The sequence below is a fragment of the Notamacropus eugenii genome, chromosome 3, assembly GCF_028372415.1.
Source record: "Notamacropus eugenii isolate mMacEug1 chromosome 3, mMacEug1.pri_v2, whole genome shotgun sequence".
Lineage (NCBI taxonomy): Eukaryota > Metazoa > Chordata > Mammalia > Diprotodontia > Macropodidae > Notamacropus > Notamacropus eugenii.
Genome location: NC_092874.1, coordinates 134,323,620 through 134,343,523, shown reverse-complemented (window position 1 = coordinate 134,343,523; position 19,904 = coordinate 134,323,620). Strand labels below are relative to the sequence as shown.

Below are 19,904 nucleotides of genomic sequence, written 5' to 3'. Positions count from 1 at the left end.
ATTGTTCTATTTCACTGAATTGTAGCTTAGTATTTTCCAAATGTTACCTAAGATTAAGTACTTCTTCCTCCAATTCTTTTTTTTTCCCTTCCGGCTTATCACATTTCTTCTGCAAAATTTTCACAGAAAACAAATCTTCTGGACTACTCTGATTAATTGATTCCAATTGTTTATGTGTTGAAGATGCTGCTTCCAGTTGTTGTGTAAGTTCTTCAATCTGTTTGTACAAAATATCATCTTAGCAAATTATATAAGCAAAATAAAGATTTTCAACTTAACTACTAATTGAAAACTATTAAGATTAAATTATTTTTCATTAAGATGTAAGCAAATGTATCATGATCCTTACATTACAGTATATTACAGTTACAAAACATATTTCCTGAAATGATTATTTGGTAAATTGACAAATCAAAAACAAAGTTATGACTGAAGGAACAAACCATAAATTTATACTACTAGCTCTGATACTCTGTATAATCCACATAGTAGTTGTTCCCATATTGTCTTCTGTGATTTCCAATTTTTTTCATTCTTTTTTGCCCAGCTTTTAGTACAGTGAGCAGATATCAATAAAATTAATAATAAATGGAGATCAACAAATTCTTCTTCAGTTATGCCAGGCCTAAAGGTAGCAAAAAACCTTAAAAGGAATTTGGAAAGAAATGAAATTCATTTTTCTCATTCTCATGAGAACACCAATTCTATGTTGATAGGCTTTACTGAGAAAGCAAATACATATTTGCCCACTTGAATGCCACATTGTAGGATGTACGGTTACAGAGCCAGAGAAAATCATGTCTCTCTCACCTACACAACTCAGGTGACAGTACTAAGGGAATATACCACATTTACCAAAGCTTCTGTTGCATAATTGCCCTCTTCCTGCTCCTCAAATGCCTCAACAGAACAAACCAACAAGCTTAACAGAACTTCTACCTGTTATCTTTCAGAAATAGGGGTTATATGACTGACTGAAAAAACTGACAACTGCAAAACACTAGATATCATCTAGTAACATCTGATAGTAAGATAAAATGTTTCTAAAGAGTAACTTGACATTACAGAAAAAATAGTACTACTACTAGGTAGCATTTACATAGCACTTTAAGGATTGCCAATGTTTCCTCATTTGAACACCTAGAATGTTTATGATGTTTTTCAAAACCTCTTTAGGACTTTTCCCCAACTTATAGTGGTATAAGGTATTGGAACTGGGGAAATGTCTCAATGTTATCTAATACTAGAAACTTGTAAAAAAAAAAAGAAAGAATATAAGATGAATCAGTCAATTTATTATTCTTTAAGCTAGGGAAAAATCTTTGCTTCCCTAAAATAGAAAAGCAGTGTATAGGCCATACTGCAATACAATGCTTTTCACTCTCTTACTGGTGGAATGAAATGAAAATCTCCTAAGTACTGGAGTCCTTCCTTCTCTTAAACCAACTCAAGTCCTGTTTTCACAAAATGTCCTTAACTTTTAACTCTATGTTATATTAGGAAGTTTCACAATATTAGCAGTAATTACCGTGTAATCAAACTTTTCTTGATTTGTTTTTTGTCATTTTAAAATCTTTTAAAGAGCTACTGCTTTTCAAATTGTTTCTGCTTATTAGTCATCTTTGTGGGGGGATATTTTTTCATCTTTAGGATTACAGAAGCAGAGTATCAGAGGGAGCTCAGAATTTCTAAGAGGTCCTGCAAATACTGCCCCTAAAAGGCTTTCTAGCATTTCCTTTCATCAAATAGCCTATTTTCCTTTGGGAACACTCTAATTGTGAGAAAATTTTTCTTTACATCAAATCTAAATTTGTGTCTTTGCAACTTCCATTGATGAGCAAAACAAGTCTACTATTTCTCTCACCTGACAAAGCTTTTAACACACTTTTAACAAACACTTTTAAAGATACACACTATTTGATATGAATTCTCTAATGGCAGAAGAGGAAAAATTTCTAAAATACAAATCTAGATAGAAAGTTACTGGAGCCCAGAATTTTCAAGGAGATATAAAGTCCCCAAGCTTGGTTACTGAGTTCCTAAGAATAGCAAGATATGACTAGGCCTTAAATAGAAAGTGTTGCCTTCCAAGCATGGGGAAGATGTAAATGTCAAGGATATTGGTATCCAATGATCTGCTATATATTGTAACTATTTCAAAAGGAACATAAAGATAAGTCATTTTACATTTTTCAATATTAAGGATTACCTTATTTTTTAACATACTAATTTCTCTCTCCATTTCAGAATATGTTTGCTTCACTCCCCCCTGGTAAACAACATCTCCTTTTTCATATTCTCTTAATTTCTTTTTTGTTGTTTTCAACAGTTTTTTAAATCTGTGAGAATGAACAGAACAATTAAGTTAAATTCTTTATAGCTTAAATATCACACATATAAAAAGTACCATTTTTGACCCACTACCTTAAATTATTTTCATCCATAGAGAAGAAAATAAATCTAAAAAGAGTTCTTGATGTCACTCAACTCATTCAACAATATTTTGTTAAATAAAACCAGAGAAACAGTAGCCTCACTAATCATTTCATCTCTGTTTCAAAAGATGTATACTCATTGTTAGCTCTTTACTAATATAACTTCATTGTAGAATATTTCCAAATGATTTCTGGTTATGCTGTAATATTTGTAGAAATAGGGATGTCTTCCAGTCATACAATCCCAAATCTAAAAGATAAATTTATTCTGAAAAAAAGTTTTAGTGATGTATTTTGCTTTTATTATTTTAATTGTAGATCTGTGTAAATTAGCTAGTTAAGCATTTAACCATCTCAACCCACAAAACACAAATGATGTCATTTAATATTATTAGAATACAATGTTTCATTTAAAATGTTCTTTTAGTAGACGTAAATATAGGTAGTCCCTAACTTGAAAAGTCAATTAGATCTCAAAAGTTATTTTGTAAATTGACTGGTTGGAACAGAAAAAGCATTTTTCCCCCTTAGAACTAGTACTCCCAAAAGCAGTTCAATAGAAGCCCACAAACACCTAATTAAAACATAACATAGCTGAATTATAGTCTAGGAAAATGCATGATGATTTGGAGACTCTCCTCTGCCACTGAAATGGCAGCCTCTGGCCTGTGGTCAGAGGATCTGATACCTCAACAGTGTTGACCTCTTGCCATATTCAATTAAAATTCATCAAATGGAATTCAATTAAAATTTAATTAGAAAGCATTAAGTGTTTTTCCTTAAAGGTTGAGATAGAATACAAAATTTAGAAATACCATATTTCATGCTTTCATTCAAATGGAATATAAAATATATGTGTAGATAATTATGATATACAAGAACCTGTAAGAGCTTTGGAAGAGTCGAATTCCAATTTCAATTCCAGTTTTCAATTCCAGGTCAAGAAATTTTATAGAGTCTAGCTCAAAAGTCATATCCTTAATGGAATCTTATTGATCTCACAAAATCAGAAGAGGACTTTTCCTCTTTCAGTCTGTGACTGCATTTTCTTTGGACCATTCTCAAGCACTTACCACATTCTTATTTACACATTATTTGAGTCCCTACATTACCTCTTTTACTATACTATAATCACTTTCAAAAGAGGGACTGCACATTAATCATCCATCTCTCTCACTCCAGAGACTAGCACAGAACTTTATATGCAGCAAATATTGAATAATAGTTTTTGAATGAATGACAATTGAACAAATTTAGTAAATAATGAAGGAAATAAATTAGGATGGAGAACAAAGAGATATAAACATTAGAGAAACATTTATATGTAGAAATACTATACTTAACAAGAGACTGTCAAATGCTGTATAGTATAATTCTGGAAAACATGCTTTAAGGTACAGGTGTTTTACAGCATTTCACTATAGCTTCAAAGATGCAGGTCACAAGGTTTGTTTTTCAGCAGCAAGTTAGTGAATAAAATGAAAGTGAAAAAACTCTTTGTTTACTTAGAATTATACATGCTGTAATTAGCCAAGTGTTAATATATAAAATGAATTTGTACTTACAGTTTAACAATATAGTTAAGTCCTTGCTTATTTAATGTTTAGTTGAAAAAGTCTACAAAAAGGAGTCTTACCCACTGAGGTCTTTCTGCAATTCATCATTTTTCTTCATTTCTCGTTCTAGATGATTTTCCACAGATTGCTTTAATTCAATGAGTTTCTTTAATTTTTCCCTTTCAGTTTGAAGCTTTAAAAAACATTTTTACAAAGAAAAATATTATTACAACTGAACTGGCATTTCTAAAAAGGATACTTTTCATTAACTCCAATCCAACTCTAAACATCAGCTTAAGCTTAGAGTAGAAAACCAAAACAAATATGGAGATTTGAAAATGATTGATCTTACTTAAAACAACATAGCTTTCCTGTGATTTCACTACAAACCATTTTTATTTTTTTTAATTTAGATCAATGAAAGTTCCCATTTGATTTCAATATAAGTATTACTTATACTAATAATATTAATAAATTTAAAAATGGTTGAAATGCATAGGAATGAATAGAAAGTGGGCCAACTTTGCCAACACACCATACCTTGGAGGATCACTGGCCTTCCCCCTTTCTCTACAGTCAATGGAAAAAGGTCCCTTCATTTCCCTTCCCCCTTTGTGTTGGCACACCTGGCCCATGTTTTAAGCATTCCTGTGTTGAAATGTCTATGTGTGTTTTTAGGTATGGCTATAAAATTGTTCTCCAAGTCTCTTTGTATTTGACTGAGACTCAACCTATGTAAATTCATGTTTTCTTATTCTTCTTGAATGGTTTTCTGTTGTTCCAGATGATGATCCTGGTGCTGTTATCTATCTTACAAAGGAAGAAAGAACCCTCTTCATTCTGCTGAATTCTGCTGCCCTTTCTAAATTCACTCCTATTTCTTCTCTTTGCTTCCACATTTCTCTAATGAATGATTACCACAGCCGCCATTTCTTCATCTCTTATTCCCATTTCATTCATCTATTATCCTATGATTGTTCGTTTATTTTGTATGTATCTGTGATTTAATTGGTACACGAAATTCTAAGTGAAAAAATTCCATCTATCAATGCAAATAGGCCCTGCACTCAACCTGCCATTTAGAATCTGCAACTCTAAGAGTATTAGCGAATGACATAGAACTAAGAGGTTACAAGGTTGGCTAAGGATCACAAAACCATTTATGTCAGTGTTGGGATTTGAACCCATGTTTACCTGAACCTAAGGCTAGCACTCTATGCTAATAGTGCTTTTCTTCATTTCTAGGAAATCTGGTTAACTTCCCTACTAAAAGTTCCCTCCTAAAACTGCATTCTCAATAGGCAGAAATTCTTTCTTCTTAGTCTCTGACTTCACTGAAAACATAGGATCCTCTTTCCCTTATCTTATTTGTCATTTACTATCCCTGTAAATTATTCCTTCACAGTGTTTCTTTTTCCTCTTATAATTCATGGCTACCACTTTAGTCCTGGACAAAAAAAAATCTAAATTCTTAAGAGTTGGGCAATAGCCAGCTACCTCCAGGCATCTTGTGAGGATCAAATGAGATAATATTTGTAAAAGTGCTTAGCCTAGTGCCTGGCACATAGTAGGCACTTCATAAATGCTCAGTTCTCTTCCCTCCAGCATACAGTCACTAGATGGCTAGCCTCCAAGCAGTCCCAGAGCCAAGGCCTTCCTCTGACATGCCAGCTGTAAGGTCCCTCTGGCCCCCAGTGCGCTGGCAGGGATCTCACTCCTCATGGTTACAAATACAGACACTTGCTGGGCTCATCTCATTTCTGGAGGAAATTTCCCCATGGGTGGTTCCCTACACTTCCTGCATTCCAAGGAAAAGTAAAATAAGCATAACAACATTAAAAGATAAGAGATAACAAAGCAGGGTTTTTAAAGAAGATACTTTTTAAAGAAGATCTCAAGATACTGAGACAGCAACCTTAACCTAATAGTAACATTACTGCTCATTTCGATCAACATGAGACCAGCTTTTGTCCTTCATTTATATCAGGGAGGTTCTTCCTTAGTCCAGAAGCTGAAGCTGAAGTCAGTTGCTCTAGGACATTTGAAACAATAATTAGGACGATTATAGCATCACTAATGAACCTAAATTCTCCCATCTAAGAACCCACTCCAAGGCTATGGAGAAAAAACACAGCTGGTGGTGGAGAAGACGGCATCCTTTTATCCCTGCATCAGTTCCAAGAGGTCTGTCTTTTTTGGCTTGAGGTGAACTCCAGGCTACAGGAGGGTGAATCAGGCTGTCATCATTATAATGAAGATAAATCATACTACTAGTGGAATATAAATCTGGAAATCAAGGCACATTTCTTGATTTCATAGGTGTGACAAACTCCCCCATTGGAAACTGCCTCCTGTGATGGAGATCAACTGATCATCTCAGAGATGGAGACACTGAGGTTAAGTGACTCACTCATGATTACACAGCTAGCATGTGTCAGAGGCAAGAAATGAACCCAGATGTTCCTGTTTCCAAGACCAGTCCTATATTCACTTCACCAGGATGCCACCTGAAGACAGCAGACAGTGGGGCACCAAAAATGGACAGTCAACCACGGGGCTCACTTCTGTACTGCCTCAGCTGACCTACAAGGCACTGGGGAAGGGAGCCAGCCCTCCTGTAAGTGAACATGTAGTCATAAGCAGTTATGTGGGGGAAAGAAAGAAACCAAAGAGAAAGGAACCAAACAGGGGTATTGAGGTCAAGCTGGGTCAAAGGCCTGACTGGGAGCAACTGGGAAGCAGAGGATCAAAAACTGAGAGGGGTGGACATTTTAGTCCAACCTTCCAATTTTACACATTAAGAAACAAGCACAGTGATATTAAGTCATTTCCCAATGGTTTAATTAAAAACAACATGCCTATAGGATCTGTCTGTTCTAGTTTTACCCCCACCCTAATCCTTATTACAAGATACTAAGTAAATCATTAGAAAACACTTTTTAGATCATATTAATGCCTTACTTAGGAACCTACAATGGAACTGCTATGGGCTACCAGATGGATGCTAAAATTCTCTGCCTTCTTTCCTCCAACCTCATCCTATTTTTTTCAACTTTTACTTCCATTTTCTTTATAGCAACTCTCCTCACATTCCTGTGCTTTTCCTATATTCCTGGACTCTATTGCTCTCCTATCCTGTTGATCCCTTCCAAAATCTCAAAGGCAACTCAAAGTTCTAACCTTTCTTCAAAGCTGTTCTTGGTTATCTTGCAACAATGATCCTTTCCTTTACTACAGTCTTTGATATTTTTGTCTGCAGCATACCGTGAATATGCCATTCTAGTTAAGTGTCTAAATTTTGTACCACCACTCACTGTAGTTATTATTTCAGGGTCTAATAGTGATATACTGTATAGGGACATAGCAAGAATCCATTAAATATTTTTTAATTGTAGATATCGGAGAGCTGACTAGATGAGAAAATAAGGATAAGCAACTGCAGTTCACTTACTTAGAACTATAGATGATTAGAGCAAAAAGGGACCCTTGTGATGAGTTAGTACATCATTTTAAATATGAAAAAGCTGAGGTATGAAGACAGAAAACAATCTGTTAAGTCACATGGATGGCAAGGGGCTGAACCAGGACTCAAAATCTTGGAAAAGTCACCTTCAGATGTAGGTTTTTAATTATTTATATTTATTATATTAGTATATATTATATATGCAAACATAATATATAATAAATATAGCTATTTGGCAACTGATCTCCCAGTAGAGGTCCTAAGTCAGCAAATTTGCATTGAGTATTTTTTTGTATTGGGAAGAACAGGACTGGATTAATACCATCTGCTCTAATCTCCAACTATAGTGATCTCTCCCTTAGTCTTTGTAACCTGGTCAGAACCTATCATAATGTAATTCATATAACTGGCATTCACTAGTTGATGAAGAGTTGAACAAGGAAGAAATATCAATTTGAATTAATTCTTATACAGTGAAAATTTAATTACTTGCATGATCAGGGAAATTAGACAGGGAAGAAATGGTGCCAGTTTGCCCGGAATGCCAATTAACTGAGCTATTTCATATTGCCAAATTATTGCTTCCTTGCTATACCTTCTAGGGCTCAGTCCACACCTAGTTTCTTAACTGCAGTATGAAGCCAAAAGCTTTTGAAGATTAATATTTTAATCAATGTGGCCCCAAAAGAATGTGAGGGAAAGAAAGAGAATGAGTGATAGGGGAGTTAATTGGGAAACAAAACTTATTTCATTCCAATACCGATTTCTGAAACCTAGAAAATTTTTCACTCATACACATACAAAAAAAAAGAAGTTTTCACAAGAATGAGATTGGACCTCACAATCATTTCTTAGTTAAAACAACTATACTGAAGTTAACCTGGTAAGAGAACTCTTTTGCAACTTTAGGAGGTGCTTATCAAAATATGGGAGGCAGTGATTATCTGTATGTAATTGACAATGGCCTTTATGTTTTTGGAGCAGAGAAACTAACATTTATTAAGTGCTTACTATGTGCCAGGCATTATGTTAAGAGCTTTACAATTATTATCTCATTTGATAATGGGAAGCAGGTGCTAATTTTATCCCCATTTTATAGTTAAGGAAACTGAGAAAGATTAAGTGACTTGCCTAGGATCAGACATATAGCATTTAAGGGCACATCTGAATTCAAGTCTTTCTAACCCCAAGCCAGTGTTCTATTCATAATTCCACCAAGAAAAATCTCATCATCAAAAATTCTATTTTTGGTCTCTTTGGCAAAGATTTTGATTACTTTACCACTGATGATGGGTACTAGACTGAAAATGTGTTTTGAAGGACATCAGAAACATTCTTTTCTATACTTTTTGACTGCTATAATGATGAATGTCATACCTTTAACAACCCATATGTGGGAAAGCAACTGATAATAGAGAAATGTATTTTATAGTAATAAAGGGAACACTTTAGGAGAATTTGACTGTGAAACTCTCCTATGATTAACTTAGCCTTCATTATAATATTTTTAATAGTAATAATTATGGTAACAAATAATTTTTTAATGAATTTCTATTTTGTCATTGGGGGAGTCTGGGAAATTGAAAATTTATAAAAAATCAGACTAGAAAAACAGTGATTTCATTCAAATATTACGTTGGAGCAATTTTAATTTTAGTTAATCCTTCGACTCATGGCAAAGTCAACAAATAAACATTTAGTATCTTGCTCTTGTTCTTTTTCTACTACTACTACTACTACTACTACTACTACTACTACTACTACTACTGCTACTACTACTGCTACTACTACTACTAGTACCACCACCACTACCACTGCTCTTACAATAATAACAATTACTTCTACTACCAAAATGCTGTGAAAAGGAAATATCGAAAATAATGTAGTCTAAACAATCCCTGTCCTCAATGAATTACAATCTAGTTGGGTAAACAAGACTTAGGCATAGGAAATGACAGTTTGATAACAGATGTGAACACTATAGGGCAATCAATATACAGTTAAATACTAAACTATATGGTATCAGATGAAAAGTAGAATTCAAAAGATTAAGAAATCGATAGGGCTGAAAAGTCAAAAAAGGTTTGTGGCAAAAGAATCATACATTTGGAATTCAAAAGCATCTGGAATATATAGGTTTCGCATAGGTAGTGCAGTATAAATAAGCAAGAAGAAGAGCATGATGAAGGTATGGAGATGGAAATCAACATGGTGAGATCAATTTGATTAAGTTAGAGGATAATAATGAGATAATAAAATTTAATTTTCAAATGTGCTTTGCATGCATAATTGATATATTTACAAATTGTGAAGAAATATCATTTTCCTTTATTCAAGGAGTAGTTTGAATAGAAGCAAACAAATAACTTTTATTTCATGAAGCTGTTTTGGGGATTAAATGAGAAAATGAATGTAAAGGGTATTCTAAATATAAAATATGATAGAAATGATGTAGTTATTATTGTAACTTAGAAAAGCATCTCATTCTTTTGGTAAGGATAAACAAAATTATCAACCACATAAAGAGTGAATATAATTATTGAAGTTTAAGTGTACAAATGGTGGAGGTTGTAGGTCTTATTCTAAGTCAGTTTAAATGACAGGTACAGTGTTCACAGAATATATAATACTGGTGAAAATAATGTCACAGTGAACACTCTTTCCATTAATCAGTGACAAATTGCTGATTTTTTTGCATACATACTTTACTTTTGGTTTGACCTACTTCCTTCTGTAGTTTTTTCTTATCTTCAAAATCATTTCGATCAAACAATGTAACTTCTAGTGAAGTTTCTGTCATGGATTGATTTTTTAAGGAATCAGCAAGTTCTTGTTGAAGCTTTCTTACTGTAGCCTGATAGAAATATGTCCAAATTATTCCTATTACTGATTTCATAAAGCAATATTAGCTCATATAAAATAAATATACTTTCAAAATTAGTTGATATAAATATTTTCACATGCAATTTAACTTCATCAACATATTCATAATTATCATAGATTTAGAGCTAGAAAAAGTATTAGGGAGAATATAATATAATCACCTCATTTTGCAGATGAGAAAAACTAAACCCCAAAGAGGTTAAATGAGTTACTCAGGGTCATAAAGGTAGTATTTAATAGGGAAAAGGTTTGGAACTTGGCTCCTGAGACTACGAAGCTCTTCTGACTATGCCACTCACACTCCATTCAGCATGCTTCCTTCCTGCTTGCTCAATAGACTCCTCATAAAGCCATGCATTCAGCCTGATTTCCCCATTGCCTTTTTTGAGAAGAATTATAGCACCTCCAAAGCTACCTAGGGGCCAAAATTCTTTGTGTGCAATTCACATGGAAGGTGATGGAATAGGGGAGGGAAGAATATATAGTTTCTTATACTTGATAGAAACATCAGGGGTTTCCCCCTTTCCATTTTTCAGAAAAGTTAACTACCTTATTTCTATGCACCTGCCCTTAAAAGGAGGATATCTATAAGAAAAGATCACATTTTCCTTCCTCTCATTGTTCCCCTGGAGAATGAACAATAGCACTGATATATGTGTCACACTTGGTAAAAGCACTTGACATAAATAATTTGGTTTGCTCAAGGACAAAACAACAACAACAAAAAATCAGGTTCCTAACTACTATTGACATCTTCTTCAACTGTTTTTGCCAAGCCTTCAGAGCAGTTCCTTTTTCTGTTAGGATAAGAATTACACTCCTGGTTGCAGTCAATGGACAGAAAAAGGGGAAATTATAGAAAATATGGTAGTTTTCTTATTTATGTATAGACAGTATGGTGCAAGGTCACAGTTTCGTAAAGTGAAGGCATGTCATTTCATTTCATTCCATTGTCTAACCTAGCAGGAATACCTACATAGATATATTCATGCATACACATATCTGTATATGTACATATACACGCAGAAATACACACTTGTGTATGTATATACAGATATGCTACAAAAAAATCTTACTCATTTTCACTATATAGCAAAGCAAATTATTGCACAAATTACTAATAGCAAATGAAGTCAAAAAGCAAAAGAAATAAAAACTTTTCTCTATTAGACAAGATTAAGTACCTTGTAAAAAGGTACTGAAGTCTGGTAAACTTTTTTAAGGAAAAGTAAAGGTAAAAGAAGCTAATGTAATGTTGTAAAAGGTGAAATTGGTATAATTAATTGAATTCCTATAAGTAAACTAAATTCTAGTACAGAATGACTAGATTTAAACATATGGTCATATATACTAGAAATGAAATTTAAAAAAATTTTATACGAAATTGTTACCCAGTACAATATTTGGTAGACCTGCCACCAATTGCATACATGAAAAATCACAGATAATGAGAACTGCTATTAGACTGTAAAAACCTATTCATCTTCAACAGATAAAAGTCAGTGATCCCAGAAACTCCAATTTTGGACACTGAGCAAGAATGGTTAGTAAAACAGTAAAAAAAAAAAAAAAAACTAAGATAAATAAAAAATTAATAGGTAAGCAAAAACAATTTAAAGAAAAATGGGATTAGTACTACAAAAAAATATAATGCTTAATGCATAATCATAATGTTTTTGAATAGAATTACTGTCCTAAATTTTAAAGGAACATAGTGGCTACTCTGGAATTTCAATAAAATATAATCTAGTCTTTAATGTTTCTAAAATTAGTTCAAAGTAGTTTAAATTAAAACTAGTCAGAATGCAAAGAATGTTTAAATAGCTATAAAAAACAGTACCTCAACTGAGATGACTCACTTGAATTGTTACATTATTCCTAGCATAATTTCATAGGATTTTTCTTAAGTTTTTAGCATTTCAAAGAAGTTATTCCACTGCAGTAATAGAATGGAATATTAGGCATATTATTAGAATGATAAGTTTATCAGTATTTCGCACAAGTGATTAACCCTATCTATATTTATTAAACCAAATTTTCATGGACTACATAATTTAAGCGAAGTGAGTCATCCTATGTAATTTTGTTTTTTATTTTATATTTATACATTATTTTTATACTACTATTTTGGTATTTATCATTATTTTAATTTTATCTGTATTTTATTACATTATGTTTTATTATTTATTATAATTATTATATGTATATTTTATGCATTATTTTATTATATTTATCATGTTATTGCTTCTCATTCTTTCTTACATATCAGAATCTTTACAAGAAAGTTTGGAACATCATCTACCGGCTGAAAATTCAAATTCCTAATTTATCTTCATCAAAATTACTTTGATTTTCATTTCAAAAAGTTAAATGCTTATCAAATGATATTAACACCTACCTCTCTTTCTGCTTTCTCATTTTCATATTTACACATTTTCTCCCTTAAGTGGTTACATTCACTGATTAATTCTTTATTCCTCTCTTGTAACTTAAGAACTTGTTTTTCAGTATCTGCACAAACCTTACTGAAAAGATCAGTAAACTCTCCCTGGGCATCACTCAATACCTTTTCCTTAATGATGCCTTTGTTTTGGGCATCTTCCAGCTGTTGTTGAAGCAACATATTTTTACTCTGGATTTGGGTTAATCTTTCTTGCATAGATTCATATTTGACAACATATTTTTTCAGTTTTTCCTTTTCCAGTTGATTTGTGTGTTCAAGTTCCTGTGCTTTATGTTGGGCCTGGCTTAATTCTCTCTGTGTGCTTTCTAAAACTAGTGTCTTTTCTCTGAGGGAGTCATGTACATGGTATAGCTCATTTTCTAAACTATTGGCTTTATTTTCAGCTTTGGAGAGCTTTTGACAAAGGACAGCATTGTTCTCTCTCAGGCTAGTCAAGTCATGATTTAGTTTACGTTGTAAACGAAGCCACTCATCTCGTTCTCGCTGAAAGGTACGTTCAAGGTCTAGTTTTGATGTCTGACTTCGTTCATGATCATGAACAGCAGAAGTCAGACGGGAATGGTATGATTCTATTTCTGTCTCTAGTCTGGCTCTGTTTTGTTTTGCATTCTCCAATTTAGAGTTCAGCATTGCATTCTCAGTTGTCAGAACATTTACTTGTCCACTGTACTGGGATATGATTTTTGTTAATGCTTCTTCATTCAGTTGTAATTTTTTTTGAAGCTCATCATTCTCTTCTTTTAAAACTTCATTTTCTTCTGTAAATTGACTTGCTTTTTCCTGATCCTTAATTTTTAGTGTGTCTAATTCCACTTGGAGCATGGCAACTTCATCCTGTAGGATTTGATTTTTATCCAGCAGATATTTTTCTTTTTCATTGCTATCAGGAACCTAAACATAATAACAGGAAAAAGATGCTATTCAAAATAAAATTATGCATTCTGATTTTTCCTTAGTAATTCAAAATAAATCTGAAGGTGCCAAGAAGCATAGTGTATTCAAAGAAAAAGTAAATTGAGGGACTTTCACCTATTTCACATTTCTGTCAGACTCAATTTTCCCAAATAAAAAGTCTCAAGAGTGCTTCATCAATCAGAAGATATGGACTGTATTTTTAGGCCCCCAAAGCTGTCTGCCTTTCAGCATATTTGATGTCCTTTGCTGTATAGATTCTATCCCACACTGGCTAATTATAGATTTATGATAAAAACTAACAATACCAAATATTTACCCAGGCCTTTTAAGGTACTTTGCCAAGTACTTTCAATACTTTATCTCACCTAAGCCTTTCAACACCCTTATGAGGGAAACTCATATTACTCTCCCCATTTTACAAATTAGGACTTAGGTTAGGAGAAGTTATTAAATAACCTGCCCACTGTCACACTTGGTAAGTATTAGAAGCATTATTTCAATGCAGGTTTCTTCAGACTCCAAATCTAACACTCTTTTCCAATAGGTAATTTCCTCTTAGGTGTTGAATGAAGATAAGCATTTGTCCTACATTTAGAGCCATTGTCCTGGTACAATTATGTTAGCTCCAGACCAGTGAAGTGATAGCAACAGTCTTAAAACTTCTTAGTATACATCTTGAGGACAATCTGTTTTCTGAGAGTTCTGTAGCATTTTTTATAACATCATTGACTCAAAACTTTTGGAAGTGATCTAGTCCAAACCTCTCATTTTAGGGATGGGAAAAGTGAGACCTAGAGTATGGTCAGCAGATGGTAACCTAGTCTTAATCATCAGATTAAGGAATAATGAAAGCATCAATGAGGTCAAAGTATAAAAAGTTGATCTTGCACTTCCATCATAATAAAACTGGTCCAGGAGCACTGGGCCCCATCAGGACTGGTGGAAACAGCTACATCAAAAAGCACAGAAGCCCCATTCTATAAGATCCCTTCAAAAGCCAGGAGGAGGGTATGAATGGGCAGAAGCTGGAGTAAATGAAGCACTCCAGTGCCCAGGCACCAGGGGATTACTAAGGGACAACAACCCAAAGGATTTACTTCAAACCACTGTTGAAAAAAATAAGAAAATGCAAAATCCTAAATTTGGCATTTGAGGAACTTGAGTTTCTATCATGCTGAGCAATGATGAATGTGAAGGAATGAGTCCTTGCAATGGACAGAGCCTTATGTCAGAAATCTAACAGTTATTCTTGTTGCAAATACTTTGATTCCTTCTCTTTCATGGAACATGAGAGAGACAACAACTTGAAACAGACCAAACTGTTAACATATCTTTTGTAACCCTTACTCTCTGCCTTTGAAAGTGCAAACAAATGACATCACTTAATCAAGGAAGAAAAGGGCTTTGTTTGAGTTCTCACCTGGTTGCATTCCTTTCTCCCCCAGAGGTTAGTGACCCTGATGAGCTGCCCAAAATGATCAGAAAGGGCAGAGGCACTACTGAGAACCAGGGATTTTTTCAGTAGAAGTACCCTTGGGTCTCTGGAACAATCATTCCATTCAAAGAAAAGAATCAACCATGCAAAACTAACAACCTGTGCTGATTGTGGTCACCATGTGTGTCCCTACTTGTCTGCTGAGACAGATGGACATGACTGAGGATAAATATGAAATGAAGAACAGAAATCCTGACTTTTTAGTATGTAATTAGATTTGAAAATGACCAAAGTGAATACCTCAGAAGTCTGAGTCATTTTGGAAGCACATGCTTCTATTTCTTTCTGCTTGCAAAGAGGATTATTCTGAATTCCAGCTTGCAAAGCTCTGGCCCTCAGCTCCTGGGAAAGTTGTCTTTGAGTGTCATTTCGCTCTTCTTCAACCTGGGGACAATCATTTCATAAAATTTCTAATTATCTTTTTTCCTTCAAAAGCCAGCAAAAACATTTTACCTTTAACTGGAATATAGAATCTGAAAAAGGATGGAAAATAGCTGAAAAACAGTTAAGAAAAGTAGGCTACTGAAAATGAAAAGGAACATGAAGGACAACATTTCAGACTTGTAAAGGAACCTCAACAACTATGCAGTCCAGTCCATATCCATTATTTTGGGACCTGACTCTTACTAGACTTTACTCAGCCTTGGCTTGAAGTCTTCACATGTGGGGGAAACCATCATTTCTCAAAGCAATTCATTCTTATTTATGGATGGTTCTATTGGGTAGCAATTTTTTCCTGACATTAACTCTAAAAATGTACATTTGGCTACTCCTCTCCATTAATCTTAGATCTATCCCTTAGGCTGAAGCAGAGCAAGCTTCATCCTCCTTCCACATGACTGTCCTTCAAAAACTTGAAGACATAAGGATAAATATCTATAGTTTCTTTAACTGATTGTCATATGTTAAGGACTCAAGATCCTTCCTCATCCTGTTTGCTCTCCTGCTTACTAGGTACCGTAATTCTATGGGAGCCACAAATGAATTAATAAATGGTACAAGTGAAGTCTATGCAGGTTAGAGTACAGAGACATTTTTACCTCCTCTGTTTTGGAAGCTGTGCTTCTCTGAATAGAATGCAAAATTAAACTAGCTTTTTGGTTGTCAAATAACAACACTGACTCAACTTCAGCTTAAAGCTAAAATTCTTACATCTTTTCAGACAAAATGCTGTGTAATCATATTTCCTCCAACTTAAGTTTGTGAAACTATTTTTGTATCTAATTATATACCTTTACATTCATCCTTACTAAATTTCATCTTAACAATAGGTTCAGTACAGTGCTCTGACTTAAGACTGCCTTACCTCCATTTAGAAAGGCTTGAATAATTTTAATTGCATAAGTAAAAGGTAAAGATTCTAGAGAACAATAAACTCTTTTGAAAAACTGAAGGATGGGTGCTAAAGTGTAATGCAAGGAACAGAAAAAGGGAATGAACTTGCAATTTCAATGGCCAAGAGAATTTTCAGATAAGGAAACTCCCTCTACCAATATAGAGGAGTTCTCTGAAACTTATATTCTTATAGAAGCTGAGGATAGAGCAGGGGTGTCAAATAGATTCCTTCTCTTCCCCCTCCCCCCCTGCCCCAGTACTGTGTGGGCAGCTTGAAATTTGAAACCTCTGGGCTGGGGTCAGGTGAGATGAACTGTCCAGGGTCACTCAGTCAAGATGTGTCCGTGTCAGCATTTGAACCCAGGACTTCCTGGATTTGAGGCCAGTTCACTACACCATACTGATTCTCTGCTATGAGACATATTTTAAAAAGTACCAGCTCCACTTTACTTTTCCATGGATATTTAGACTGTAATTTTACATTCTAATGCTAAAATAGGGGAAATTTTTTATTTCATGTTATATATTTATGAGTACATATTTATGAATGATTGAACCCAATTTATTTATACTAGACATAAAAATCATAGCCCTTTTTTAGGGTTAAAAAGACTATAATATTCACCTCCCTACTACCAGGGAAGTTTTAAGTGTTCTTTTTTTGTATGTGCTAGAAATAAATCTTTCTTTTTTTAAAAATTAATTTATTTGGTTTCAGTTTTCTACAATCACTTATGCCATAGGTCTTATTTTTTCTCCCCCTCCTTCTCAACTCCCTCCCCAAAACAACATCTTATATGGGTTCTACACATACATACTTATTAAACACATTTCATTTTACTCATGTTACATATTAGAATTAAAATGAATGGGAGAAACCATGAGAAAAGCTACAACAAAACAAAACATAACACAAGAGAAAATATTTTGCTTCATTCTGCATTCCAATTCCATAGTGCTGTCTCTGGATATGGATGACATTTTGCCTCAAGAGTCCTTGGGAATGTTTTAGGTCCTTGCATTGCTGTCTACCAGAATAATTCCTCACACACTGTGGTTGTTACTGTGTACAATATTCTCCTTGTTCTGCTCCTTGCACTCAGCATCAGCTCATGTAAGTCCTTTCAGGCCTCTCTGAAGCCTTCCTGTTCAGCATTTCTTATAGCACAATAGTATTCCATTACATTCATATACCACTACTTGTTCAGCCATTCCCCAGTGAATAGGCATCCCCTCGATTTCCAGTTCTTGGCTACCACTATAAATAGAGAGCTGCTATAAATATTTTTGTAAATGTGGGACCCTTTCCCATTTTTTTATGATCTCTTTGGGACACAGTTGTAGAAGTGATATTGCAGGTCAAAGGGTATGCACATTTTTGTATCCCTTTGGGCATAGTTCCAAATTGCTAATTTGGATAAAGGAAATTATCCTTTGTAGATATAATAGTTCAGAATAGTTGGATTAGCTCATAGCTCCACCAACAATGAATTAGTGTTCCATTTCTCTCACATCTCCAACATTTATCATCTTCCTGTTTTGTCATTTTAACCAATCTGATAGGTATAATATGGTACCTCAGAGTTGTTTTGATTTGCATCTGTCTAATCAATAGTGATTTAGATCATTTTTTCATATGACTATCGATAGTTAATTTCTTCCTCTGCAAACTGCCTGTTTACTTCCTTTGACCATTTATCAATTGGGGAATGACTTGTATTCTTGTACATTGGACTCTGTTCTCTGTTTTAGAAATGAAGTCTTTATCACAGACACTAGTTGTAAAAATTCTTTTCCAGTTTTCTGCTTCCTTCCTAATCTTGATTGCAAAAACTTCAATTTAATGTAATCCAAATTATCCATTTTGCATTTCATAATGTTCTCTTGTATGGTCAAATTTCTCCATTCTCCCAAAATCTGATAAATACACTATTTCTTGCTCCCCTAATTTGTTTATAGTATCAGTCTTTATACCTGCCTAGATCATGTATCCATTTGGACTTTATTCTTGTGTATGGTGGATGTTGCTTTATGCCCAGTTTCCACTATGCTGTTAACCAGTTTTCCCAGCAGTTTTTGTCAAACAGTGAGATCTTATCCCAGAAGCTGTGGTCCTTGGATTTATCAACAGTAGATTGCTATATTCATTAACTACTGTGTCTTGAGTACCATTGGTCTACCTCTCTATTTCTCAGCCAGTACTATGTAGTTTTGATGATTGCTGCTTTATAATATAATTTGAGATCTGGGAGGGCTAGGCCACTTTCCCTAGCATTTCTTTTTATTAATTCCCTTAATACCCTGGACCTTTACTTCTTTTAGTTGAATTCTGGTATTTGTCTAGCTCTACAAATAATTTTCTAGTAGTTTTATTGGTATGGAACTTAATAAATCAATTAATTTAGGTAGAACTGTCATTTTTATTATTTTAGCTTGGCTTACCCATGAGCAACTGATGTTTTTCCACCTACTTAGATCTGACTTTATTTGTGTGAAAAGTGTTTTATATAATCCCTGGGTTTGTTTTGGCAGGTGGACTCTCAGATATTTGCACCATACTTTTAAATGGAATTTCTCTTTCTATCTCTTGCTGTTGGGCTTTGTTAGTAATATAGAGAAATGCAGATGTGGGTTTATTTTGTAACCTGCAATTTTGCCAAAGTTGTTCATTATTTCAAGGAGTTTTTAACTTTATTCTCTGGAATTCTATACATATGTCATCATGCCATCTGCAAAGAGTGATAACTTAGTTTCTTCTTTGCTTATTCTAATTTCTTCAATTTCTTTTTCTTATCTTATTACTAAAGCTAACATTTCTAGTGCCATATTGAATAAAAGTGGTGATAATGGACATCCTTGTTTCACTCCTGATCTTACTGGAAATGCATCTAGTTTATCTTCACTGCATATAATGCTTGCTGCTGGTTTTAGGTCGATACTTCTTATTATTTTATGGAAGGCTCCATTTATTCCTATGCTCTCCAGTGTTTTCAGTAGGAATGGTGGTTGTATTTTTTTAATCAAATTGACCAAAGGTTTATCAATTTTATCGGTTTTTTTCATAAAACATCTCTTAGTTTTATTTATTAGTTCAATAGTTGCTTTAATTTCAATTTTATTAATCTCTCTTTTGGTTTTCAGTTTTTCTAATTTGGTATTTACTTGGGGATTTTCAATTAGTTCTTTTTCTAGCTTTTTCAGTTGTATGCCCAATTCATTGATCTCCTCTTTCTCTATTTTATTCATGTAGGCATTCAAAGACATAAAACTTCCCCTAAGAACTACGTTTGCAGTATCCCATAAGATCTGGTAGGTTGTCTCATTATTGTCATTCTCTTGAATGAAGTTGTTGATTGTT

At 33.9% G+C, this 19,904-nt stretch overlaps 1 protein-coding gene and 1 long non-coding RNA gene across 5 annotated transcripts in view; one reads left to right on the top strand and one right to left on the bottom strand.

Annotated features, from left to right (window-relative positions):
• Positions 1-19,904, bottom strand: part of LOC140533325 (ankyrin repeat domain-containing protein 26-like) — a 61,022-nt gene that overhangs the window by 577 nt on the left and 40,541 nt on the right. For all 4 annotated transcript variants that reach the window (XM_072652941.1, XM_072652943.1, XM_072652942.1 and 1 more), the window contains exons 19-24: positions 15,452-15,595; positions 12,736-13,692; positions 10,180-10,308; positions 4,072-4,184; positions 2,210-2,339; positions 48-217 (exon numbers count right to left, since the gene is read on the bottom strand). In XM_072652941.1, coding sequence (XP_072509042.1) covers positions 48-217; positions 2,210-2,339; positions 4,072-4,184; positions 10,180-10,308; positions 12,736-13,692; positions 15,452-15,595 — 1,643 coding nt within the window. The remainder of the gene's footprint in view (positions 1-47; positions 218-2,209; positions 2,340-4,071; positions 4,185-10,179; positions 10,309-12,735; positions 13,693-15,451; positions 15,596-19,904) is intronic.
• On the top strand, positions 126-19,855 carry LOC140533330 (uncharacterized). The gene is made up of 3 exons (XR_011976878.1): positions 126-203; positions 13,185-13,291; positions 19,797-19,855. It is a non-coding gene; the product is annotated as an uncharacterized lncRNA (long non-coding RNA).